Below are 27,180 nucleotides of genomic sequence, written 5' to 3'. Positions count from 1 at the left end.
TAGGGTCTGCGAGAAGTTCTGGCAATGGGCAGCGGCTCAACACATCTGCATGTCCCAAAGTGGAGCCAGGTCAGTGAACAAGCCGGTAGGAATAGGCAGCTAAGAAAATGGCCCATCTTGTCATTCGTGGTGATAATGTCACAGGAGTTGATCTGTTCCCAGCCAGCAAACCCCAAAGCGGTTTGTGATCGGTAATGAGTTCAAAATCCTGTCCATAGAGGTATTCATGAAATCTTTTTACCCCAGCCACAGCAGCCAAAGCCTCATGGTCCAACTGGCTATAGTTCTGTTCTGCGGCAGATAGGGTGCTGGAATAAAACGCTATGGGGGGTTCAGTCCTGTTGGGCATGCGGTGGCTGAGAACGGCTCCGATGGGGGGTTCAGTCCTGTTGGGCATGCGGTGGCTGAGGACGGCTCCGATGCCGAAAGGTGAAGCGTCGCAGGTCCGCACCAAAGGCAGGGTCTGGCTGTATTGGACAAGGAAAGACTCGGCCGACAGGAGTCTTTTTACCGTGGCAAATGCGGCAGCTTTGGCTTTTCCCCAGGACCACTTCACGTTCTTTGTTAGGAGGTGGTGAAGGAGTTCAGCAACGGTGGCTTTCTGTTGTAGAAAGACACTGTAAAAGTTAAGGAGCCCGAGGAACGCCTGCAGCTCTGTTTGATTGCAAGGTGTAGGGGTGTCCTGAATAGCTTTAATTTTTTGAGAGGTTGGGTGAATCCCAGAGCCGTCAATGAGGTACCCCAGGAATTCGACCCTTGGAACATTTATTTCACATTTCTCTTTTTAAAGACGGAGGCCTTTTTCTCGAATTCTGGTCAAAACTGCATGTACTCGTTTCAAAAGTTGCGCCTCATTGGAGATGACTTCCGGTCCCCAAAGGCAACGGACGTGCACGTCCGCTACTCGTCTTTTCGGTGGGCTCCCTTTGGGAGCACAGGGGTCCTTGTAGGGGCTCTCTGCCGCAGGGCGGCTTGTTGGGACCCCCTGGATCGGCGGCGGCCGCGGGGGGTCTCAAACTTCGCCCCAGGAGCCGGGAAGCGTGGGGGGTGCGTGGCGGCACTGTCATGTCGCCGCGCATCTTCGCCGAGTGGAGCCTGGAAGGAAACAACTAATTGAAGGCTACAGCTGAAGTGCGGTGAGGTGGGAAGTCTCCCCAAATCTCTTGCTAATCTATTCAATTGATGAACAGCAGTCTTTTCAAAGCTTCGTTTCAATCTTTGGAAGTGTTAAGATTGGAGGGGGGGTTTCCACCCCCCCTCGGAAAAGTGGCATTCGTAATATCTCTCTCGGAGGAGAGAGAGAGAGTTAAAAACCTACTTTCACTTCCTCTAAGTAATGGGAGAATGACTTTTTACTACAATTGCGAGAAAGGATGGCTGAGTTGATTCTTTTAAACTATTTTATGGGAACTTTTGACTTGTTGCTTTCTGACCTCCTGTGAAGGCTGAGCCAAGATGGCCAACTTCCTTCTTCTTCCTTGCCTTTACGAATGAAGTCCCTCTCTTGAAAGATTTTCTGGCTTTGTACTATTTCACACCCCAGAGACCTCCAGGAGCCTCTCCTATCACGTATTTCCCTTGGATTTGGAATATTTGATTCAATTATTTGGCTTGGAGCTGTACAGGAAGACTAACATTCTCTTCTGGGCTTGCCTGCCTTACGATCTCTCCCGGTTGTGCTTTTTCACAGACGCCATTTCTTTGTACAGACTTATAGCTATCTCTGAATTTAATAATGGGCCCTAAATAATTACCGCCTGGTAAGGCATCCTCGGCCCCGACATCCTCTACGTCCAGCCCGATTACTCAACAGACACAACTGGCGTCATTTCTACAACCTAAAGCTCTCGAAGAGAGTTCAAAGGATTTATCTGTTCACCAAATGCTTCAAACTCTTTTAAAGGGACAGGATGAATTGAAAAAAACAACTGACAGAATTAAATGACCAGCTCAGAGAAAGGAAACAACAAGCTACACAAAACAAACAGAGAATAGGTGTACTGGAGGAGGGCGTGGCTGGGATGAGGGAGGAGGTTAAGACAATTCAGAAGGGGAATATAGAATTTGAAAATCATATGATAAAGATGGAATTTGAAAGGATGTCTTTTTTCCTTAGATTCCAAAACTTGCCAGAAACAGAGAATGAAGATCTTAAGGAGATTATGACTACAATCTTAGCAGAATACATTAAAAGAGATAAACAACAGCTATGGTAGGATATTGATCTGATTTGTAGGATCAATTCAGCATACGCTAGAACACACAATGTTCCAAGGGAAATCCATGTTAAATTTCTTAGAAAGACCACAAGAGATGAGGTCCTAGGAGCTCAAAGGGGGGAACCACTAAAATATAAAGACAAATAAATAACCATTCTTAAACAGATTCCGAAGAAAGTAAGAGATAAGAGGAAGAAATATTCCTCTTTAGCAAAGAAATTATATAATAAAGGAGTCTGGTTTAGATGGTTGTTGCCAGAAGGTATGCTGATTTTCTGGGAGGGCAGCAGAATTAGAATTAATACAGTTGTGGAGGCGGAGGCTTTCATTAAAAAACACAATGCCCTCCTAGACGAAACAAGGGACAGTACATAAGATATGAAGGAGGGAGGGGCCGAGGCTCTGCCAGCAGACAGGGGGGAGGATGCAACACAGAGAAGACTCAGGTCACAAAAATGAGCTGAAACATTATTGCAATTGTTGTTATAATGTAATTGTTGGAAGTGATACAAAAATGATTGAATATATTGATGATTTAATGTAAAACCAAAAGCTGCCAATGTTTATTCAAATCTTGATGTTTTCCTTTTTTTCTTTGTAAAAGTTGCGAGATTTGGGGGGGATTGCCACCTTCCGCATGATGTAGCTGTCAAAATTTTTCATACCTATTTACCCCCTTTCCTTAAAACATTTGTAAAAACCAATAATTTTTTTTCAAAAAAAAAAAAGTTGCGCCTCGTTTGCAGCCAATACCAAGATGTTGTCAAAATAGGGGACGACTCCTGGGATCCCCTGCAAAAGTCATTCCATGACGCTTTGGAACAGTCCAGGGGCGATACTAATGCCGAATTGCAGGCGGTGACATTTGAAGGCACCCCTGTGCGTTACAATAGTTTGGGCCTCCACTGTAGCGCCATCTACTGGCAATTGCTGGTATGCCTGCGCCATGTCTAATTTTGTGAAAAATTTTCCAGGGCCTAGTGAATGGAGGAGGTGCTATACAATAGGTACAGGGTACGCGCTTTGTTGTAATGCCTTATTTATTGTACATTTGTAATCCGCGCAGATGCGGGCTGACCCATCAGATTTGACAGGTGTCACTCTAGGGGTCTCCCAGCATGCGTGATTGACTGACTCTAGGATTCCCTGGCCTATGAACTTGTCAATTTCCCTGTCAATTTTAGGGCAGAGAGCAAAAGGCACTCTCCTGGGTTTAAGCCTTATTGGCTCTATTGAAAGAAATTGGGGTCTCCAAATACTTACCCAGGCCCGGGCCAAATATGTCCTCGAACTCCTTAAAGATGGATTCAGTGCCGTCGCTTTTCAGAGCGTTCGATGTTGGGACGTTTGCCATGAGGTGGATGCCGGTTACTTCAAGGCCTAGGGCTTGGAACCAACCTAGCCCTAGGAGGCTTTGCAGGTTTCCGCTGACCACCGTCACTGGAAGTCTTCCGCTGAACTGTTTGAAGTTCACCTGAAACGTGCCTTGGCCCATGATGGGGACTTGGTTCCGCTGGTAGTCTCTTAGGCGGATGTCAGGGGTTCAAAGGTGCTGCTTCGTGAGGCTAGGGATAGCCTTCTTCAGGGTCGACCATGGGATGATTGTCAGAGAAGACCCTGTGTCTATCTCCATTTTTCATGGAGAGTCCTCTATTAGGACGGTGACTCTCAGCTTTTTTGGCCGCCTAGTGTGTACTTGTCCAATTAATGTGTGGTAGGTGACCCTGTTGTCCCCTTCGGATCGTCTTGGGGGCTTCTGCTAGGCTCCTGAATTGGCCTTTGGCCGGTGGTGTGGCATGTTCCTGGTCTGCCAGGCTGTCTCAGCAAATTCGCTCTGGCACACTTTGGCTATGTGCCCCGTCCTTCCACAGCGCAGGCAGGTTGCATCTCTGAAGCTAAACTCGATCTGGCATACTCACCAACACAGCTAGCACAGAGCAGAAGATGTTATTTGAATTTGCGCGCTGGCTGGGCTGCGGCTACTGAGCATGCGGCAGCTGTTATCTTCTTCCCCCTCAGAATTCTCAGCCTCTGCGGTCTTGCGATGAACGCTTGTTTCTTTCGCGCTTCTGTGGCCACGTTCTGGCGCTGCAAAATCTCGATCGATTTGACGCCTGATTCTGATGCCCTGGCTTCATCCAGGGCGATCTGTAAAGAGAGGTTTGACCGTGCCAGCAACCTCCTTTGTAACTAATGTCCCGTACGCCCCATATTATGCGGTCCAGAATCAGGTCGTCCAGGTCCCTGAACTCACAGTATGTGGCAGCCTTGCGGAGTGCCGCTACATATTCATTAATCGTTTTGCCCTCTTTCTGATTCCTGGTATTAAACTCATGCCGGCGAACGTATTTGGATGGCTTCGGCGCATAGTGGGTTTTGAGCGTTTGTTGGAGTGCGGACCAGGCAACGATTGCAGCGGTGTTGGTTCTGACAGGTTCTTCACCGTCTCGAACACTTCCCGGCCACAGTACCCGAGGAACATGTTCTTTTTCTGGCCATCCGGTATGCCTGCGAGGTCATTGGCCTCCAGGAAACAGTCGAAGCGGAGCATATACGACTCCCAGTGCTTGATGACTGGGTCATACAGAGTCGGTGGGGCGTGCATGGCCATTTCTTCGTTAGAGAGGGTGATTTAAGTTTGCCACTCGAAAAATGGCTGCTTGACGCTGCGCTGAGCTCCGGGCTGGATAACTTGCTGGATTCTCTGTGCTCTTTTTGGTTTGCCTAGTTGCCTTCCAACCCCACCTTCATCGCCAGTGTTCATCGCCAATGGATAGGCAGACACAGGCTAACAGTGCAACAGCTCTTTATTAAAGAAACAACAAGTGTGAACAATCCAGCAAAGATTGGGTCTGACAGCAGCCCTTTTATAGGGAGCTGTCAGACTCTCAGCCAATAGAATCAAACCTCTGTTCCCGCTGGAACAGAGACCTTGGTGGAAACCATACTTACTATTGTAGATATCTAACAATTTGTTAATTTCCAAAGCGATCTGTTTAGATTCTAGGAGAAAAGCTTTTTTAAAAATTATCTTCTTGAAAGGTTAAGATTGCCTGCGCCCTGTATAACCTTTTTACAGTATTGATGGCTGCAGTTGGTATGTAGGATTAGGATAATGATGCAAAGTGGATAGGTCCTGGATTTCCTGGATTTTCTTTCTTGGATCCTGGAGGAAATTTGTAGATTTCATTTGCTTTTTAAACGGTGTTAGGTCCATTGCAGAGCTCACCTGCTACTTTCTTTTAGAACATAAAAATATAAACATCCAACGGCAGATGTTTGGATCATCAATTTTTCGCCTTAATAATCAGATGTGGTTTGGGGACAAGAAGGAATTCAGGGGCTACTTAGAGCCCTGAGACTTACATTGTACACTTATGTTGTATATAGTCGAGGCTCCTCACTTCTTCATTTAAATGTGGTACCATTTAAACAAAAGTAATGTTAAAACCACATTACAAAAAAACTAATGAATGCACACCAAACATCACTGTAGAACAAAAGCTTATCTGGATGGATCCCGTGTTCATCTTTTTCTCCTAATATTTAAAGTAATTTAGAATTCAGTCATTCTTCCTACTTATGTTTATATCCCACATTTTGTACAACAACTGATTAAGGTTGCTTAATGCAGTCACCAAGGTATAGCAACTGTAACTGCATATAACCTGGCACCCCAGACAACACATTTACTGTGCTTCCCTGTCATCAGATATATATTTTGAGCTCCATGCTTCGGATGAAAACATGGAATGCAAAAAAGCTTATGGACAAAATTAAAAAGAAAATAAAACCAAGGATACACATATCAAAAGCAAAGCTCTGAATATTTAACTTCTGCCCTTCTGTGGTATTTTGCATCTCAGTGTTATGGCACATCCACCAGAGATCAAAGTATCATGCTGTAGAGATCCCACTTCATTTAGCAAGGGAGTCATGTGCCAGCCATCTGTTATAGCTGCTGACAGAAAACAGCAGCAAAATTCTCAAACTTTGCCAGAAAAAAGGCTTTATTGCTCAGCAAAAATGAATTACAAGGTAGCTTGTAAACCATTTCTGGACTGCAGTCATTTACATGGTATATACTACACTACAAAATTATGTCTTTCCGCATTCTTTCCACAGATGCATAACATATGGTAAATAGAGTTTTCAGTGGAGTTTATTATTTTCTATAAAAGCTTTTCAAAAACAAAACATCCCTTTTGCACACTGAAGCAGTGAATTATTATTCTGTTTTTGGCAAAATTTGAACTTCAAAGCTTGCAGCTATCTACTGGGTAAGGGAGGAATAGCATAACTGAGTCAGTAGCCACACTTGTAAGTTGTAATACTACCTTGGAAGTCTGTGTCTCGTAAAAGTTTGTCTACCAGTGATCAATCATCTCCTTCAAATACTTACTATTAACTGGGAGAACCAGTTTGGTGTAATGTTTAAGGCACCAGGCTAGAAACCAGGAGACTGTGAGTTTTAAACCCACTTTAGGCATGAAAACCAGGTGGGTGACTTTGGGCCGATCTCTCTCTTAGCCTGTCTCACCTCACAGGATTGGTGGAAAATAGGAAGAAGAAGGAGTGTTAGGTAGGTTCGCCATCAATAAAAGTGTGATATTAATTAATTATCAACAGCACAATTGCATTAGCATAGGCAGTTCTCAAATTCACCCAAAATGACTTCAGTCAATTTACCTATATTTAAATATGGATACAAAATCTCAGGCTGCTGGTCTTATATAGTCCTTAAAAACTTTGGATGCAGCCTTCCTGAATCCTAAATGAAGTGATAATATTGAATAGAACAGAACAGATAGATTGTTAAATATTCAAGCACTCATATTATCTATATTTAATTTGAATTAAATATGCATGTCAATGAAATGAAATCACATTTAGTTTTTCTTTTGGTTCCATTCCCTAAGGAATAACTGGTCTCCAATATGCCATCTAAAGGTCAAGCATTATTCTTAGTTTTGAACAGTAGTCCCAGAGTATTCTTGGTACTCCCAGAGTAGAGGCTAAGAAAGAGCTGCATGCAGCCTCCTATCCTATTTGTGCTGCCCTCAGAACTCCTCAAGACTGTGCCACAAAAATTAAACAGCAAGATGATGACCTTAGGTTAGACAATCTTTTGTCTTTCAAAACACTTATTTAAGGCTTTAAAAGAGATGTATTTAAGTATTGGCCCTGGCTCACAATACTCATTTTGAGGGACTGCCTTTTACTGTTTCTATCTGGAACTGAGTTTCATTAGAAAGACACATACACAGAAAGTATACTGTATACCTTTGTCTATCATAAGACTTGATTGATTCATATTTCATCTGGCAGATAATTCAAAGTCTAATTTTGTATTGCCTTTTTGAGGTAATTCTAAACTACTTTCTATTATAACAATTGATCCAGTTCAAAATATTTCTCTTCTCCCCTCCCTGTCACCTCCACTCCAACAAGTACCAAGTTATATCAGTTTATACATTTTACCTACCTTTCCTGTTGCTTGCCAGGTGAAATTCATAGACTGAATGTTGGTAGGGATAGCTGGCATTCTTTGTTGAGCTTTTCTGAAATCATGAGTAAATGGGGCCATTTTTCCTTCTGAAACAATCAGAATATCCTCTTCAAAGCCTGTAAAATAAAACCAATTAATTTGAAGCAGGTAACAAATTAAATACTAATATGGGAAGAAAAGCAAGCATTCAGTCTGAAGGGTTTTTATAGGAAAATATGCAGGCTCTGCCAGAGAGTTACTCTGCCACAACTATGACAGAAATACATATGTACTGAGAGACATGCCTATTCAGTCACTTATGGGGATAAAGAATGCATAATATATAAAAAAGGATCACCATCATGCATTACTTAAGAATATGTTTTTTGGGTTTAACTCCATAATATCTGGAAATAGTTGTTCCGCATCATTCCTCCAGGTTACTCATAGAGTAGAAATTCAAACATTTAAAAAATTCTGTATAAAAAAATCACTTGACTAATTATATGTAATCAAGTTGTTTTTGACTCTTAGTAACCACATTGATAGGAAGTCAGTACCCTTCCACAAAATCTTGTAGAAATAACTGCTCATCTATTCTTGTTTACAGTTGCAATTCTGTATGCAGCACATGAAAGTAAGTTTTCTCTGTTCAGTGCTAGAATTACAAGGGTGGGAGAAAGGCACTCTCTTTCAGTCTTTGCAATAGTCTCCTTAACTACTTTTTAAGGAATTTTGTTTGGGGGGAAGTGAAATATCCCAAGGGACTTTTCATTTTCTTTCATAATTGCCTTGTATATATATACTCATGTGGAGGCATGAGGAAAGAACCAGCAGACCAAAGGTTTAATCCACCATTTGATAGATCTGCATCCTTCTGTTATTTTTTCCTAATAGCTATCCACGGCCTTACACCAAAGATACTTCAGGCAATGCATAGCCATTCTGGATGACCAATAGCATTGGTAGCCTTATCCTTTATGAAACGTCTTGCCTAGTTGTTTAAACTGGCAGCCATAAGCACATCTAATGGCAATGAATTCCAAAAGTTCTACTCTAGCGCTATATCTACCATGGCTTAAGAGTTAAAGTTACCTTGTGGAGAATCCACGAGTCAAAGAGGATGGGGTTGGGGAAAGGTAAAAACGCGGTGCCCTTCCCACGTTTGAGAACAAATCTCATATTTCCTACCCAACAGCCTGGCCCTAGATGACTAGGAACGGAGCTGCGATATATGTCCGGACACAGACCCAAATTAGAGAAGTCTGAGCGAGGGCGCGCGCAAACGGCGGGCAAAGAGAGGAAACAGATCCTGGCGAGCCCCTTTGGCGCGCTCTCCTTTGCCCGAGCCAGCGCGAGCCCCAGCCTCACCTACCGATCAGCACGCGGGCTTGGTGAGCATCAATCCACATGTAGAGAGTTTCTTGGTGGCGCTGTGCGCCGCGCAAAAGCGGCAAGCTGGCGAGGCACAGGGTGCCGCAAAGCCAGAGCGCCGCTGAGCAGAAGGCGCTGATTCCATGCCGCGCCATGCCGCGCTTGACTTATCTGTTCCACGGGGGGGACGGGAGACGCAAGAAAGGACGCCCTTCCTCGAGGGAGCACCTTCACGCCTGCCGCTGCTTCCCGCTCGCTCTTCTCCTCCGACCCGAGTGGAGTCTCACTTTTGCACGGCGGGCTGACGGCGGCTGGAGATGGGCTTGCCTTTTGGCAGCCGCAGCGGTTGTGAGAGCGGGGCTAGGAGTAGGGAACGTGCGTTTCGGAGAAGTAGGGGAGCGAGCGCACCGAGCTAGACCCGCTAGGCGGCAGCAGCAGCAGCAGCGATGGTTTGCCAAAAAGCGGCCCTTGGAGAAGTTTGAGGAGAACGCGGCCTATCAGCACCGAGGAGGTGGAGGAAGCGCGGCGGGAGGAGGGGGGAAATTTACAGACCTCGGGCTGGGTAACTGCTTTCTATTTTTGAAATTGTTTTATCTTACGGTGCTTCTCCTCTACATTCTTATTGCGGTTGTACTAATTCTTATTTCGCCATTTATAACATGCAGCTTCTTTCTTTCTTGTTTCTCTTTCGGGAAGAATGGATATTTTTAAAATCAAAATGATGCCACAAACAGTGGGATGTAAAAAAAAAAGAAAAAGAACAACAGCGTACCCTAGAAACTGCTGATACAATTCTACAGATGAATTCTTGAGCCTGTCATCTGCACCTCTATAACTGTCTGGTTTGGCACTGCAACTAGTCAAGACAGACTTCAATGGATAATTAGAACTGTAGAAAAAAACAACTGTTACCAATCTGCCTTGAGGACCTGTATAATGCACCAGTCAGAAAGAGGGCTGTGAGGATATCCAGACCTCTTGTATCTTGCACATAAAGTTTCAACTTCTACCCTCAAAACGACGCTACAGGGCATTAAATCTCAGAACAAGTAGACCCAAGAACAGTCCATCCCCATGCCATCACTCTGCTAAACAACTAATTCCCACAACACTGTCAAACAATCTAAAAGGGCAGTATTACCATCATTATTCTCATCTTCCTTGTTCCCTATCTCCTTATTTTCTTATGACTATAACTCTTGCTTATCACTATTGTTGTATGTACATTGAGAGCTTATGCACTCGAAACAAATTCCTTGTGTGTCTAATCACACTTGGCCAATAAAGAATTCTGTTCTGTTCTATAGTTAAGGACAGTTAGTACTTTAATATCCTATTAATGCCTTAACACTTTGCTAAAGTCTAAAAGAAACAAAAACTGCTTATACAGACAAACTCACTAGTCATATAGGACCTGCAAGTATTGATGAAAACATCCCTGAAAACAGGCAAAAGTTCTTTCTGTAAACAGCCTACAAAGCCACTTCCCTACCAAGGAAGGAAAAGTGCTGATGGGTTGACAGGACAATCAGCTTACCTATGTCTTGTTTTATTTTATTTACTTCTGTATCTGTTAAAAAATAACAAGAGGGTGTTGGTGCAGAAAAATCAGAGCATTTTAAAAAACTGCCCCCCTTCAACAGTTTACCCAATTCTTTTGCAATTCAAAAGGATTGAGAAGACCACGGTGTTTTATATTATTTATTGGTAAATAGTTTTTCATTCTTATTCATTCATATTTTGCATCAGAGAAGAATGTCTTCTTTCTCCCTAATCTTTGCATTTGAGATGTTGTGAAGCAGATGGTTCCAGCAGATTGGGGGTTGTTGTTGTTGTTTAGGTTTGAAGCACAAGATGTCTACTAGACTACAGATATTCAAGCAAAGCAGATATATGTGTAATATACATATAATGTACATATTTTACATGCTTTATTTATATTTAACACAAAGCAGAAAAACAAGAAAGTGAAACATACTTATCCAAGTATTCTTTTGAATATTGTTGGGTTTTTGCTTAAATTAGTCCCGTGACTCAAGTGTCTTCCAAGTCAGCAGTTGTGCTTTCATATGACTTTTATTGCACAATCAACTTGTATTATTCACAAGATGTTATAATGGCATTAGATTACATACATAATGTAAAACCTTTCTGTATTTTTCCCATGTTCCTGCCATTCCTCTAAAAACTATTCCTCACAGTTGACTAGGAGATGGCTTTATTATATGATAATTTGACAATATGTTCATTGAACATGGAAAGTAAGTCAAGTTTGCCTTCAATATTATAGGCAGTCATGTCTTCAAGTGAATTTTACACACAAACTTGCTATTAAAGCAGTGAGGCCCTCTGCTGGCTGACCTTCCTAACAACAAATTGTTAAGAAATTTTTACAGTTTTACAAATAACTGTCAGGCCTTGTCAACCTCTGTTTCGCTATTTGTTTTCGCTGCCATTGAAACGGGGAGGGGAGGCTGTTATTTGGGAGGGGAAGTTTTAGTACAGGAGAGATTGTAAAAGGGGAGTTTTGGTCTCACCGTCTACTGCGCATGCTGGAGATTAGCGCTTGGTGTCGGTCAAGGCCAACCGTCCTGCATACCAGCCTGATGATGCTCCTTGAAGATGGAACTCACATGACACCTAAGAGATTTACAGATTGGACAGTGGGATGGGGGGAGGGGGTTGGTCACATATTGATATGTATGATTCCACGTGCTTTTGCCTCAGATCTTGCTTTGCTTAGCTGCTATCTTTTCATAACCAGTAAAAGTAAAAGAGTTTTGTGAATTGTCCATTTATATGCAGAGTGGTTGGAAGAAGCTTTAATGGACAGTTTTATGGATGGCTTAAACAAAGATTATATAACAAAACTGTGTAAACGGGGGGGGGGGCTAACTTGCAACGCTGGTACGAATTGGCAGCAGACGTGGAGATCGATCTAGCCACAGACAAGTACCGCGAAGACAGTGAGAAAGAGAAAACTATTCCCCCAACCCCCCCAAAGGAACTCCAAAACGAGGAAAAAGTTGGTCTACAAGCAAGCCCCAGTCTACTACCTGCTTCCGTTGCGGAAAGGAGAGGCACCGGGCAGCACATTGCCACTCCAAGATTGGCCCAAAGCCCTCTGCGGGGGGGGGGGGAGAGGAAGCCAGACAAACAACCCGGGAAGAGAAGGGACACTGCCATGAAAGGAGTGGAACCTGTTGCGCAAGAACCATCCTCCTCATCGGGAGAAGTGAAACCGAATCCAATGATGACCATCTGGTAAGTTCCCGATCGGGCCCCATGACCATCCCAGTAGAACTTAAAGTGCCTTCTACTGGCACCCAAGCAAAAATGCTGGCCCTTTTAGACTCGGGATGCACATGTGTGTGGCCGCCCCTGTGTTGTTTACAGAAAAGAAAGATGGCTCTTTTCGTCTCTGTATTAACTACAAAAATCTTAATAGTGTGTGCGTGGAAAATGTATACCCCCTCCCTCTGATGAAGGATATGTTGGCCCAATTGGGCAAAGGAAAGATCTTCACAAAATTGGACCTAAGAGAGGCCTACTACAGAGTCAGAATAAAAGAGGGAGATGAATGGAAAACTGCTTTCAACTGCCCACTCGGGTGTTTTCAATTCAGAATACTCCCATTTGGCTTACAGGGGGCGGCAGTTGTTTTCATGCAATTAATAAATGAAGTTTTACATGAACAAGGGTGTGATAGTCTACCTTGACAACATCCTTATCTACACGGAAACACGTAATGAACACATTGTCAGGCCTGTAGTTATGTTCCTTTTAGGATCTTTGGCCTGCGACACTTTCTATTAATTTCTTATGCTGTTTCATTAGTGTAGTAGTTGGGAGGGGGGAATAGAAAGGAGTAGAATTGTGGAATGTGTTGTTCTCATTCTTTCTAGAAGCCAAGGTCATCTTTTGTCTCCGCACCTCGACACCTGACCGGAAGCAGAGGGGTGTAGATGCCAGCGTGGAAGAAGAAGATTGGACCATGTGATGGATTATGGGTGTGGGGATAAGATCATGAACTTTCAACTGGGTGGAATCCCAGGAAGCAAATCAGATTTGGGATTTCATAGCACAATGCCAACATGTCTGTCTTATTAAATTGGAACTTTAAGGATATCTCTGCCTTGAATTCTGATTTAATTCTGCATGATATTTGGAACACTGACAAACATGACTTTAGTACGATCAGGACTCAAGAAACTCCGGGCCGCAGAACTTTATGCCAAATTGTCTAAATGTGAATTTCATCAAGAGAAAATTGATTACTTGGGCTACCGCATCTCCCACAACGGCATCAAGATGGACCCAGCAAAAGTCCAGGCTGTAACTGAATGGGCACCTCCTCGCACCCGCAAACAATTACAAAGTTTTTTGGGATTTGCAAATTTTTAGCGTCAATTTAACCCCTCGTTTGCCAGCATTGCTCTGCCCATTACAAATCTCCTAAAATCAAAAGGGGAGGCCAAGCCTAGACTGGGTAAGCTTTTGAATTAGACTATGGGGTGTCAAGCCGCTTTCGAGAGATATAAGCGACTCTTTGCAGCTGAACCCGTTTTGAAACACCCAGATATGGAGGCACCATTTATCGTTTAAGCTGATGACAGTGATGTGGCTGTGGGGGCAGTATTACTTCAAACGAACGCTGATGGAAAATTGCAGCCATGCGCTTACACCTCTCGCAAACTGACAGAGACAGAGAGACGATGGGCTATATGGGAAAAGGAAGCTTTTGCGGTCAGATGGACTTTGATGACCTGGCAACATTTCCTAGAAGGGGCGAAACACCCTTTTGAAGTATGGACTGATCATAAAAATTTGGAAGCATTGAAGACCTCACGTAAGCTATCTCCTAAACAGGTGCATTGGGCGCAACATTTCAACCGTTTCAACTTTACCCTCAAGTACATTCCGGGGGGGGGGGGAAGAACGTCATGGCTGATGCTTTGTCTAGGCTTCCCCAATACAACAGCTCTAAGCTGAGCATAGTTCACCCAGTCATCCCAGCAAAAAGTCTAGCTGCCCTGGTGATTACTAGAAGCCAAGGCATTTCGAATTTAGAGGTCATGACGGACCTCATGTGCAAACTCAAGGAGAGCCTTCAGTACGATGACTGGTTCAAGGAACATTCAAATGAATGCACTATGAAGGATGGACTGGCTTGGGTAGGGGCTAAATTATATGTTCCTGCTGACCTGAAAACTATTGTTCTTCAACAGGCCCACGATTCAAGAATGGCAGGCCATTTTGGATTTGTAAAGACTTTACATCTGGTTAAGAGACAATTTTGGTGGCCTTCATTGAAAAAAAGACATTGAGTCCTACATAGCCAGTTGTCCCGTTTGTGCTGCTGCAAAGCACCCACCGGGAAAACCCCAGGGCCTTCTCCAAGGTGTGGCCCACCTTGAGGCCCCATGGAAGGAGATATCGATGGACTTCATTGTCGAATTGCAGAGTCTAGGAAATACCGTGATTTGGGTAATTACTGACCTGTTTTCCAAACAAGTTCATTTTGTAGCCTGTTCCAAAATCCCATCAACTAAGTCGTTAGCTAAGTTGTTTATTTCACATGTGTACCGGTTACATGGAGTACCTGAACGCATAATTTCGGATAGGGGAGGTCCAGTTCACCTCCCTCTTCTGGAAGGAGTTTCTGAAGCTAATTGGCTCCGCCCAGGGGCTAAGCTCCGCCCATCATCCTCAGACTAACGGGGCTTGTGAACGGACTAATTCTGTTTTGGAACAGTACCTCTGGTGTTTCATCAATTATCAACAAGATAACTGGGCTGAACTGTTACCACATAATGAGGTGGCATACAACAACTCTCTGCACAGCAGTACCGGCTTGACCCCTTTTAGAGTTGTGTTTGGCCAGAACGTTGTACCAATTCCTGAGTTGCCTTGAAAAAAACTGCAAATTTTGTCCCTGAGTAGAATCACCAGCTTTGCCAAATTTGGCCCATGACCCGCAAGGCGTTGGAGGCTGCTCACCGGGCGCACAAGAAACAGGCTGACAAAAAGAGGGTGAAGCAAAGGGAGTACAAAGTAGGAGATCGAGTGTTTTTGTCCACCAAGTTTCTACAAACCACCCAGAAATCAAAGAAACTGGGGCCTAAGTATGTCAGTCCTTTCCCTATTGTGAAAATCATTAATCCTGTTTCTGTATGATTGGAGTTACCAAAACATCTTAAGTGGATTTATCCTGTGTTTCATGTAAACCTGTTGAAACCAGAGCACAGTTCTTCTTTTCATGCACCCCTACCTGCACCCCCTGCCCCTCTTCTTATTGAGAGAGAGCAACACTTTGAGGTTAAGGAAATCTTGGACTCCAGGAATCATAGGAATCGACTTCAATATCTGGTATCCTGGAAGCATTTTCCCCCCTCCCAGGCTGAGTGGGTTGACAAATCTCATGTTAGAGCTCCTAGACTCTTACAGAAGTTCTACGGTAAGTACTGATAAGCCTTGATCATATTTGAATCATACATGTCTTATGTTGTCTTTTCTATTGTTTTATTTTCTTGCAGGGATGGCTTCTTTTCCTGAAGGAGGGCCGGATATCAGCCTGTTTCGCTATTTGCTTTTGACTGCCATTGAAACGGGGAGGGGGGTCTGGTATTTGGGAGGGGAAGTTTTAGTACAGGAGAGATTGTAAAAGGGGAGTTTTGCTCTCACCATCTACTGCACATGCTGGAGATTAGCGCTTGGTGTCAGTCAAGACCAATCGTCCTGCATACCAGCCTGATGATGGTTCTTGAAGATGGAACTCACACGACACCTAAGAGATTTACAGATTGGACAGTGGGATGAGGGTTACCAGGGGGCGGGGGTTGGTCACATATTGATATGTTTGATTTCGCACGCTTTTGCCTCAGATCTTGCTTTGCTTAGCTGCTATCTTTTCATAACCAGTAAAAGTACTCTTAATTCTGCAAAATGGAGTTAAGTGGTTTCTTTCTTTGTTGCTGAGGGAAGCCGGCTTGACAGGCCTGCTGTCTTCTTTTGTATCTTTGGCCTGCCACACTTTCTATTATTCTACTATGCCTTTTTCTATTGTGGGAAAATGGGAAGGGGGATTGTACAGAGTTACTTACTGTGTAGCTTTCTTTCTAGAAAGCCAATGTCATCCTTTGTCTCTGCACCTCTGCACCTGTCAGGAACTGGATAGGCGGAACTGCCAGCATGGCAATGGGAGATTGGACCATGTGATGGAATTGTGGGTGTGGGGCAAGATCTTGAACTTTCAACTAGGTGGGGAAACCCAGGAAGCTTTCAGATTTGGGTTTTCCCAGAGGTGCCAACATGGCTATCTTAATAAATTGGAACGTTGAGCAATACGTTGCTTTGGAATCTGATTTATTTTTGGATGCTATTTGGAACCTTGACAATAACTTTATTTGCACATCCCAATAAAACTGACCAAAACCATAATTAGATTATGTAAATAGGTAGATTTCACCATAATCTTATCCTCCTCCCTTTAAATTGTTTCCACTAACTTTTATAAGTGCATTTTTTGTTTTAATCTTAATTCTACTTTAGATAGAAAACCCTTTAGCTGAAAATTCTTTTGGCATAGAATAGTATATGTGTTACTGTGAAAGTCTGAAATCTGGTGAATGTCGACATTCACATAGTCGCTTGGTGTATGTCCGAAATATTTGCTAAATACCCTTATCCTCTCGACACCCTTACCCTAATACCCTTACCCTAATACCTCGGCTCCTCGCTTCCTTTTAAGCGTCTTCTATTCGCGGACTTTTTTTTTTTTAAACCTGCGATCCTGCGCGGTTAGAACGAGTAGTTTCCAGGACCGCGAATTGAAAAGCAAAAGGAAAGCGTTACGCTGAAATTTCGGACTTTCACAGTAACAATATGTCACCGTGAAAGACCGAAATTGGTATGTGTCGACATTCACCGGTGAATGTCGACATTCACCAACATTCACCGGTGAATGTCGACATTCACCAATTTCGGTCTTTCACGGTGACATTTGCATGGACTGTAGATCAAAATGTTATTTTGGTCAAGGTAATTATTCAGAAAATATCCCTTTCCAAATTTCATGACCTCAATAAATATTAGGCACAATGCAGATACAAAACGTATTTTGATGCTTCAGCAACTTCTCTTTATTAACCAAAACAGATTACTCTTAATAGATATCATAGGATTTTTTAGCTTTAAAACAGAAGATGCTATCTGTAAGAAAAAAATATTATAGAAAAAATGTATCTGCACAGTACCTACAATTAAGGTGTTAAAATACCACCTTATATACTACTTCCAACAGATTTTATGAAATGAGCTGTATTCTTCTTTAACCAAAATTTGTTTCACCATTTGATAAAAGAACAGTATTTTTGAATAAAACCTGTTCTCAGTTTTAACCAAGATATTATAAAGATAAAGGATACATTGACAATTTTATAAATTAAAATTTGTTCTTTTATTATTTCGTTTTCATATACTTATACAAGGCACAATTAAACATGTAAAATTTATATTGTGATATAGTATTTGTCTGTAAAGAAATGTATAGGAGCCACCCAGAGTTGTGTTCTGTATAAGATGGGTGGCCATATCTTTTAAATGAATGAACAAATAAACAAATAAGTAAAGCAAGAGGCTGTCTATCTTGACATCAGTGGGACTAATGCTGGGGTAAATGTACTGTATATAGAAAATTGCATGAGAGTATTTACAGTATTTTTAAACTCATAATTAATTAATTCTAATATAATAATAATTTATTAAATTTTATGCCACCTGATTCTCAACACCTCTGGATGACTCACAACAATCAAAGAAATTACAATCACATCAATAAAATATAAAAGATAGATGATAAAAGATGATAAATGATAAATGCAACTGACAGATGAATATAGCGAAGGAGGCAGATGTTATGGGAGACATGCAATCCCTCAAGCAAGGCTTTATAATGTAGAAAAAGCCCCCTTCCCAGAATAAAATATTCCACATAATAAGAAAAGAAATAGAATAGAATATTTCCCTAAATGCGAAGAGGAGAAAAATCATCTTAACAAAGGCAGACAGCAGCCCCAGCAGCCCACTAAAACAGCCTGCAGGCAAAGCTTGAAACTAACTTTCATTTATAAAACCATGTATACATTGTAAAACCAGACTTGGCTAAAGAGATCTTCAAATAGACAGCCGATTAGACCAGGAAATGAAATTGATTACATCAAAACAACAAAACACCTTAAGATTTGCATCCTCCCTCAACTTTTGGGCCAGTCAAGACTTGACCCGCACATCCCAAAGAAAATTTCACAACAGCAATTAAAAAACAAACAACCCTCCTTTTCCAACTGCAGCCTGCTTCTAACTTATTTTTCCTTTGCCTGCCTTTCTCTCTCAGCTTCAAATAAGACACGAATCAGATTTAACTTCCAACAATAGATAATAACCACCAGCTTAAATCACACCCAAAATAATTAAGATTTAAAATTATGTTTCTTTCCTGCATTCATTTCATTACTGAAATGGTAACAGCAGTTGACAAATATAAAATTGTTCATCACTACACAAATTCACAGCTTTCAAAAGCCTATCTCCACATAATCAAGGAAGAAAATTACCTAAATTCTAGCCCCAACACACATAGAAACATGATTACTCACACAGACAGTGGCGGATTAAGGCTCACTGGTGCCCTAAGCACTGACAAATCTTGGTGCCCCTCCTTTGTACATACTGTACAAATCTTCATTTTTTTTCTTTCCCAACTTTGTGGTGCCCCCTTTGGGCCTGGTGCCCTAAGCAGGTGCTTAGTTTGCTTAATGGTTAATATACCACAGGACACAGACACAACCAAACAGAAAAAGAGGTATTCAAGCTGGAAATGTTTCTATTTAAAAGCAACCCAGCACCCTGAATTCACAACAAATTGGGACCCAAGTTCTTTGAATTATATCAAAGGTGGTGTTTGCAGTAAAGGAAATTTCATCTACTGGAGGCACTTTTCTGCAAATTCATATGTTTAGCTATGAGTCACTGATAACAAAATAAATATACATTGATCAGTCTACTCTACTGACACATATTGTCACAGCATTCCTCAAATGCTGAACCTGGAGATTCATCTATACCAATTTCTCTTAAATTAAGACCTGCAAAGTAGATTCCTCATCTTCAAATTTAAATGTTTCATGAAGCACGCAGCCCCCTCAAATTATAGTTAAGAGGCTGAACAGCTGTTGGAAGAAACTTTTCTTCTGGGTTCAGCTCCAAGTGGGGAAAAAGACACTAGAAGCATGGAGGCTGCTTGGAAAGATGGTTTAATGGTGGATAGCACCACATGGTTTGAGGTCCTGAACAGAAAAGGTGGATCACATGCTTCCAGATGTTGGGTGAAGAAGAAAAAGAGCAAAGAAGGGGCTTGCTGGGTTTTTTATACTCTGTGTGGCCCAACCTCTCTGTTTCCTGTTCCTGTGTAAGAAATGTATTCTGATTGGTTGTCAGACTCCCATGGGGCCATGCAGGGGCAACTCTGTAGGCTGTCTTGAATCCAAGTTTGGTTGAGCATTGCTTCTTCCCAGGTGCCCTTTGGTGAGATAGGTAAAGGCTAATACTATCATGCCTTAATCCCATCACCCTGGAGCTGAAGGGGAACACTTTGTTATGTAGAATAGACCGACTCGGGCATTTTAATGGCCCATTAAGGAAAGTGGGGGCTATTAAGAGTGAGTCTGTTTCCTGCCTAAAAACATGTTTCTCCATTTCTGATCCAGGGAAATATGTTCTGATTTTTCAATATTTCCCAGGATATTTTATTTTTCTAGGAGAGGGCTGGGTGCTAACTTCTTACAATCCCTACTTCTTTTTTTAAAAAAAACCAAAACATGCGAGTGGGATACACACTTTTTTTTCAAAAGATTAAAATTGGTTAGATCAGGGAGATTTAATTTTTTTTTAATGCAAAGGGAGAGGCATTGAGAGAGGCCGCAGAAAAAAAATTCCTTCAGTGGCTCCCAGAGAGCTTTCAACCATGAAGGTCTAACAGCCAGGGCAAAAGTTCTGGAAATAAATTCACATTATCCAATTTTCTATGCCAATTATTTTCAGAAGTTGGATATAACTTTCTGTGAGCTTACAGACAGGTTTCAAGCAAGCAGAAATCCCAAAATTCTTCACAGCCATGCTTTTCCTTTAAGTTACAGGCTGTCCATTTCAAGGGTTGTTTCTTGAACCTGCCTTAGCTTTTATTTTAGTGAGGCGAAATTGAGTTTAGCTAGTGTGCAATCCAGGCTATTTAGTATTTTAAAATTACACATGAGCCCTGAGACTCCTACTTATGAGACCACCAGTGCAACATATCCTACTTTACTGGGCAGCATCATTTGTGAGTCACAGTCAGGATTTGGGTTTTGAAGATCCTGCTAGCTCTTCAAGTGGGGGATTTGCCTGAGAGGAACTGCCCCTCCTCCATGGAATTAGCAGGGAGATATCACTGCTTGGGCTGTAGTGCCAGGGCAAAAATCAATCTAGGAGAAGCTTTGTGTGGAGGTAAGTCTCTCTCTCTCTGTGTGTGTATGTGTGTATGTCTGCTTCTACAATACAGAAAATACAGACATTTGGGACAAATTTCCCTCCCACCAGACAGAAATCTAAGGTATTCAGAACTCGCTGTGCTAGCCACTCTCAAATACAATTCTTACATGAGTACATTAAACTGATCACAGTATAAATGAGACAAGGAAAAAAAACCTTACAATGAATTTCTGTGAAGGAAGCAAAGAAAGAAAACCTTACAATCAATTTCCATCCTCCCTCTCCTCCCCTAGTCTTTACAGCTGTCTTCTGAGGATTGAAAAGAGTCTTTCAGTCTTTACTTGTCCATCTCAGAATCCTTTCTTTCACGTCTGCTGGATAGCTTTAGGCTTGGTTTGCTGGTAAGGGTGGTCAGTCAGGCTTGGGAAAGTCTGCTCCACTTTGATTGCTGTGATGGCTTTCCAGTGGAAGGCGGATTCAAACTCAATTCCTGGCTCAAATGGATGGAAGATCTTCTCTGGAGGCATCTGGATCAATGTGCTCTGGTCATCTGTGCAGGGCTGCAAGACATGAGAACAGGGTCCCCTCTCCCACAGAAAAGGCATTGTTGGAGGATTAGAGGTAACGGGGAGGGGAAAATGTGGGGGTGTAGATAGCTTGCAGGCAGATTTTGAAAAAAACAACAACACATCAGTATTGCTGTTACTAAACAGATAAACTGATAACAATATGGGGATATCACAGATGAGAAAAGGGAGCTGGATTCACATGATTCAGGAAAGATATGAACAGGTAAAATCATTTAAACACACAATAAATGCAAGGATGAAACTTCTCTTGTAAAAGAACTTAAAATTCCCTGGGTTGTTGCTTTAAGGTACAGAGAAGGAAGGAAGAAAAAATACTTCTCTTTACTCTGTGTGATGGCCAAACAAACACAGAGCAAAGGCTCCTTCCCCCACCCCTTTCACTCATTTTTCTGGACCCAACAAACAGCGCGAAGGCAATTTTTGCCATTTTACTCTTTTCTTTCTTTGAACTATTTAAAATTCTCATCTTTTTGGATTGGAGACATTTTATAGTTACAATTACCTCAAAGTACAATTACCTAAGTCTTTGTGCATAGACTTAGACACACATATACACAAGGACAAGAAGAAAATAAGAGGGGTGGGGGGAGAGAACTCTCAGGTTTACACACCCTAGTCATTCCCAGCACAAATCTCAGTTAAATTAGGGAAGGCACAGATCTTCAAGTGGGGGAATTGCCTGGGTGGTAACTTCCTACACAGCCTGCATGGAATTTTTCAGTGACTCACTCATAAATACCAAGTCAATCCAAGAGCTCAGAGTATCTGCTATCAACATGTAACCCGCACATGTTCAGTTTAGGAACAATTTTATACAGTAGTTAGTCTGCTGTTTAGAACATGATATTGTGCATATTTATGCAAATTTCAAAGTGATTTATGTTGTGACAGGATCTATTCTTATTGTTTAGGCTTGGAGCTTTAATATTTTGCTTGCTAATATTATGAACGAGTAATTATAAATATTATTTTTATTTCTAGTATAACTGGCAATTTGAAATGGTTCTTTGTGTATTAAAAAAACTACAAAAAGTTTAAATATCTTAGTTTTCCAGGGTGACTGCAAGAGTGAGATAAACATGCCTAGGTTTTTAAATAGACAATTTCTGATATTAACAGCTGAGAATGCTTAGAAAATGTATTTGCAATATGAGCAGAATAATCCATTTCTGAATGTAATAAAGTATTGTTGTTTATTTGGTTGAAAATATTACATATCAAGAGGTTAGCTGTCCTTCATTCTTTTGACTGAGTAATATTCACATTTGGGAATATATTGACAACTGTGACCTCAAACACTTGTGATTCTAAAGCTTGCCACTAGTATAGTCCTGTTTTTATAACCAAATTTCATAATTCTTATAATTTTCTTATACCCTGAAGGTGCCTATAATGTGTTACAGAACAACAATCTTATTTTAAAAGCTAAAGCCGCAAAGCCAGAGCTGCAAATGCTGCAACAATGGTACCCACACGTCTGCCTGACATGTGGCAAAACATTTCATGCCTGTATAGGCCTTACCAGCCACCTGCAGATACATTGTGGACAGCCCACAACCTGTTAGATGTCTAGGTCCTCTTCGAACACAAAGGATGAACATCAACACAAGCTAAATAAAAAAAAACAAGATAAAATTATCGATTTTATAAACACAATAAGAATGCTCTTTTAAATGTGCAGTTTGTTTCTGGCAATTATCCTTCAAAAGCTTAGGTGAAAAAAACCATACTTTTAGCACATCTTTTACAGAGAATATCATTGTTGGGGTGCTTCTCCTGAGACAGGGTTTATTCCTGATCATTGCACTCTGAGGAATTGGAAGCAAGTCACCCCAGCTGATCTCAGGACTCAGGTTGGTGGAGTGACAGCAATTATACTTTGAATAATAATACTGCCTGTAACTTTATATAAATATTTCCAACTGTTATTAACCAGATTAGTATCTGTAATTTACACTATCCTACTGTATTTGTTAAGACCAAATAATTCTTTTCTTGCCATTTTATAAAATAGATATTTTTAGAAAATATCTTGCTATTTTATAAAATAGATATTTTCAAAGACTCTAGAAGTTCTACCATTTCACTGAATTATTTATTAACTATTATTTATAAAATGTATATGCTAATTGTGCTAATAAAGCAACTTTGGGTGGGTTATAAAATGGTAAAACAGCTAAATATAAAAACAGTTAAAATTAATAAGACTTAAATAAGAACTGATAATGCCCAATAGGCATTCTGATATTCCCTTTATTCATGAGGATCAGCTAAGGAATAGCTTCCACAAATATAATCTATGACCAGTAGTTTTGGAGAAGTTCTCAGTAAAAGGTGATTAATGTCAAAATTAGTGAAAACTCTAAAGATGGGGTTTGCCCTGTGTGCAAATTAATGGGGATCAAGATCTCAGGGATATATGTATAAGTGCATGTATGTCATCAGAATTTTCACTACTTTATAAGGAATTGAGGTCCACCATGATGCAGCAAATACTACTTGTAATCATACGTTTAGCTAAAGGATAGAACATAAAAATGTAGATACTTGGTTGAATGTATATATTACTTAGCTCTGAGCAAACTGAAAGCTGAAAATGTCTTCATCCTGAAATATGTATTGATGTAAATGAGTATTTAAACTCATTAAAGTTACCTCATGTTAAGTATAGTACTTTTGTTAAATTATACCTTGTTCAAACTTGTTATAAAACATCTGTTTGCTAACTAGTTTTAAGGGAGGATGAACTGGTGCCAAACAAATCTGTGAGTGAATACTTTCCTTCTTTTACTAATTTTAAGCCCTTTAAAAATGATACAAAAGTCTTGACTTGTCTGAATGTATTTGCTTTCAGGCTTCCTTTAAAAAGAGTATACCTGTATTTTAAAAAAGTATACCGGTATGTAGTTTGGCTCTTTCTTCGACCTATTTAACAAAGCATTTCCTTTAGACCAGGACATCTAATGGGTTTCATTGATTGCAATCAATTGTATAAGATAATGGGAATGGTTTCAGCTTTCAGTTTTGAGAGATAGGACCTTTCTAGATAAAAGCGCAAAAGAAATTTATATTCATCTTCCAGATGTGTTATTGAATGTGACTCACAATTACAGACACTGTACTATAAAATAATACTAAAAACCTTATTAAATTGGATGAAGGCAGACAAGAACTATTACAGTAGTCTGCTTAGATGGACTCATACATTCCTTTTCCCTCTCCTACTCCCCTATTATTAGCCCTGTCAGAAGAACTGTATTTGTTATGAGATAAAATTGGTTGCATTTGATATTGTTTGTAACTGTTACTATGTAAAGAAAGATACAAATAATTAAAAATAAATTCAGAGGAAAGGGACTGAAAAAGTTTTATCTCTTGTCATCGCTTACCAAACAGGAGCTGTTAAGCACATATCTTTCTGCTCACCTTATTTAGTTTAAGCAGGCTGGCTAGAAACATCAGAGATCTGTTCATGTTTCCTTTTATTTCTGAAAAATGTACAAGGACTGCATAGGACTCAGAGACATTCAGACAAGAGAATGAACAAGACAACTTGGACATTAGGGCTTCCAGTCATCCAAGAGTATGTGGTTGGTTGAATATTTATTGAGAAGAAAATATTTATTAAAGAACAATTTAGGGTTATGTCCTGTCCAATGTTTCATCATTCATAGTTCTAGATACTTGGTTTAATCCAAAAAGTCCTATTCTCAGACAACACTGCTGTTTAAGAGGTTTGCTAACAGATGGCAAATTAGAAATCAACCAGAAAGTATCAATTAAGCTAAGAATCAAGATATATTTTTTCAAATGTATTTAACTATACATTGTGTGGACTTCAATTTCCACAATTTCCCAGTCACTGGTGCTGATTGGGTATCCTAGAAGTTGAAATCTATATATCAAAGTTTACAAGGTTGAGAAACACTGCATTAATGTTTAATTTTTTTAATCATACTGATGAGCCCATGATTTATTGGCTATCACAATATTGTGACTACATTCTTCACCTTTCTCCTTGCTTCAGATGCAGCATGAGTGCGTTGCAGGCTTCCATTTTACATACAACAGCAACACTTTTTCTCACAGCAACATCTGCCAACTGAAGGAAAAGAACAGATGCTAAAGTATGCTAACCAGTACCTCAGGGCTTCTAGCACATCCTTTTTTAACTTTTTAACTTTGAAATTATCCTTGAAATAATTTTCATGTCTCAGGGAACTCCAACATAAAAAAATAACAAAAATTTCACAATACAATTAATTTCTAACTTACAAACCCACACTTTACAACAACAGCAAAGCAGCATCTGAGTTGTGGCACTAACAATTATCATCACTGTAAGTGCTAGCATTGCAGTATGTGATGGTTAAAGGGTTTTCTTTTAATCACCTCTCTCACAAAACACTAATCCCAGTTGCTAGTGCATTATAATTTCTATCCATTGACAATGCCACTGAGGCATTATTTTTCATTCGAGATGGGATGGAGATGGTGCATTCATCCTTATCTCCTTTATCACTCTGCAGTTCAGAAACTGTCAGCTATAGTATGTTGGGCAGGTTCTGTGCAGTTCAAATTTGGGGTACCATTTTCTCCTTTATTGGTATCATTTTATAGTGGTTCCCTTCCCTAGCACTGGTTTCAGTGGTTGTTGGTTGAGGAGGAAGAGGCTGCTTTCTAAGCCTTTCCTTTGTGTTGCAGGATATACTCTCTCATCTTATTCAACAGCTACATAAAAGCAGTGGGTGAGGTAATTTGTCAGTCTGAGGTTCTGTATCTTCAATATTCTGATTTTACCCAATTTTATCTTTTGACCCCCAAACTAGTCTAGCCCTATTTTATCTAGTGTACCAGTTATGCTTGCTCTATCCTAGACTGAGAAGCCCTTCAGTAGTCACTCATGCTCTAATCACCTCAGCTCAATTATTGACATATTATCCACAAGGAACTATTCTTGAAGACCACCCAGAAACTTCTATTGTCCAGAAAAATAATATATTTCCATGAATATTTTTTTGCATTTTTTTTGATGCAAGAGTAACATTTATAATATGTTAGATCCAAGATGTAAAGTGCTACCTATTAGCTACCTTTTTCTTTAACGGAAGACGACAGTGTTTAGGAACATTTAGTTGCATAAATTCTTTATTTATAGTCACTAACAAAACTTTTTAGCCGGAGCAATTGTATAGCTGAAAACTTTTGATTCCACCTGCTTAATAACACCATTGCACAATCGGTTTCCCAGACCATCCTTTCAGTGCCTCCATGAACTGGGTGTGCAACTGCTTTTTTTCGCTTTGTTAACTAGCATCAGGTGGGAATTACAACCCCTCAAGTGCCGCTCGAGCTGATCTTATTTCAGTAAGTAAACGACCCTCTCTGCATAGGTTTCCAATTCCTACCTATCTCCGATCAGCATTTAAATTTGCCTTGTCTTTTTATTTGCCGCAGAAGACGCCTGAAGTTCGGATTAAAACGTCGCAAATAAACTACGCACTAGATTCGAAGAATCATGGAGTGCGAAAGCCCTTAAGAAAGCAAAGTGAACTTGAAAGGGTGTGCTCCGATATTAATAACTAAACCCACGCCTCTTTCATTCCTCCTCTCCCCTTGCTTTGGGTGGGTCTAGGCCACGGTGTAGTGCGCACGCGTCAGTTCCGCCCGGCGGAGATCAAAGAGATAAGGAAAATGAAAGGTTCAGGCAGCTATTACTACCTGGTTTCAGTAGACACCAGTATATGCACGGCGAATGAAAATGGGGAAATCTGTCCTTTCTTTAAAAAATAAAAATGGATAGATTAAAAACTTTCTCTTTGACAATTTTTGAAGCAATGTTTTCTACTGTGACGAAGTTCCCACTCCTCTCTCTGCAGTTCAAACTAATTGAATGTCCGCTATTGGTAATTTGAATGTCAATCAAAAATTCAAGAAGCGAAACATCCTATCATTATATCTACCTATGATGGCGTTATGATGC

The 27,180-nt window shown here is 40.9% G+C and overlaps 1 protein-coding gene and 1 long non-coding RNA gene across 4 annotated transcripts in view; both read right to left on the bottom strand.

Moving 5' to 3' along the window:
- The window catches only part of WIF1 (WNT inhibitory factor 1), a 43,208-nt gene extending 33,472 nt beyond the window's left edge, over positions 1 to 9,736 (bottom strand). For 2 of the 3 annotated variants that reach the window (XM_081958296.1, XM_081958297.1), the window contains exons 1-2: positions 9,083 to 9,487; positions 7,705 to 7,844 (exon numbers count right to left, since the gene is read on the bottom strand). In XM_081958296.1, coding sequence (XP_081814422.1) covers positions 7,705 to 7,844; positions 9,083 to 9,236 — 294 coding nt within the window. In that variant the 5' untranslated portion in view covers positions 9,237 to 9,487. Of the gene's footprint in view, positions 1 to 7,704; positions 7,845 to 9,082; positions 9,488 to 9,680 lie in introns of those variants that run through there. The other variant, XM_081958298.1, reaches the window with a different exon arrangement.
- Positions 9,737 to 17,515: 7,779 nt separating this feature from the next.
- Positions 17,516 to 27,031, bottom strand: LOC309394160. The gene is made up of 3 exons (XR_014175697.1): positions 26,606 to 27,031; positions 25,208 to 25,299; positions 17,516 to 22,807 (listed from the first exon to the last, which is right to left on the bottom strand). It is a non-coding gene; the product is annotated as an uncharacterized lncRNA (long non-coding RNA).
- Positions 27,032 to 27,180: the final 149 nt, after the last annotated feature.

The sequence above is a fragment of the Natrix helvetica genome (assembly GCF_964273705.1).
Source record: "Natrix helvetica genome assembly, chromosome: 6".
NCBI lineage: Eukaryota > Metazoa > Chordata > Lepidosauria > Squamata > Natricidae > Natrix > Natrix helvetica.
This window is presented reverse-complemented; position numbering and strand designations above follow the sequence as displayed.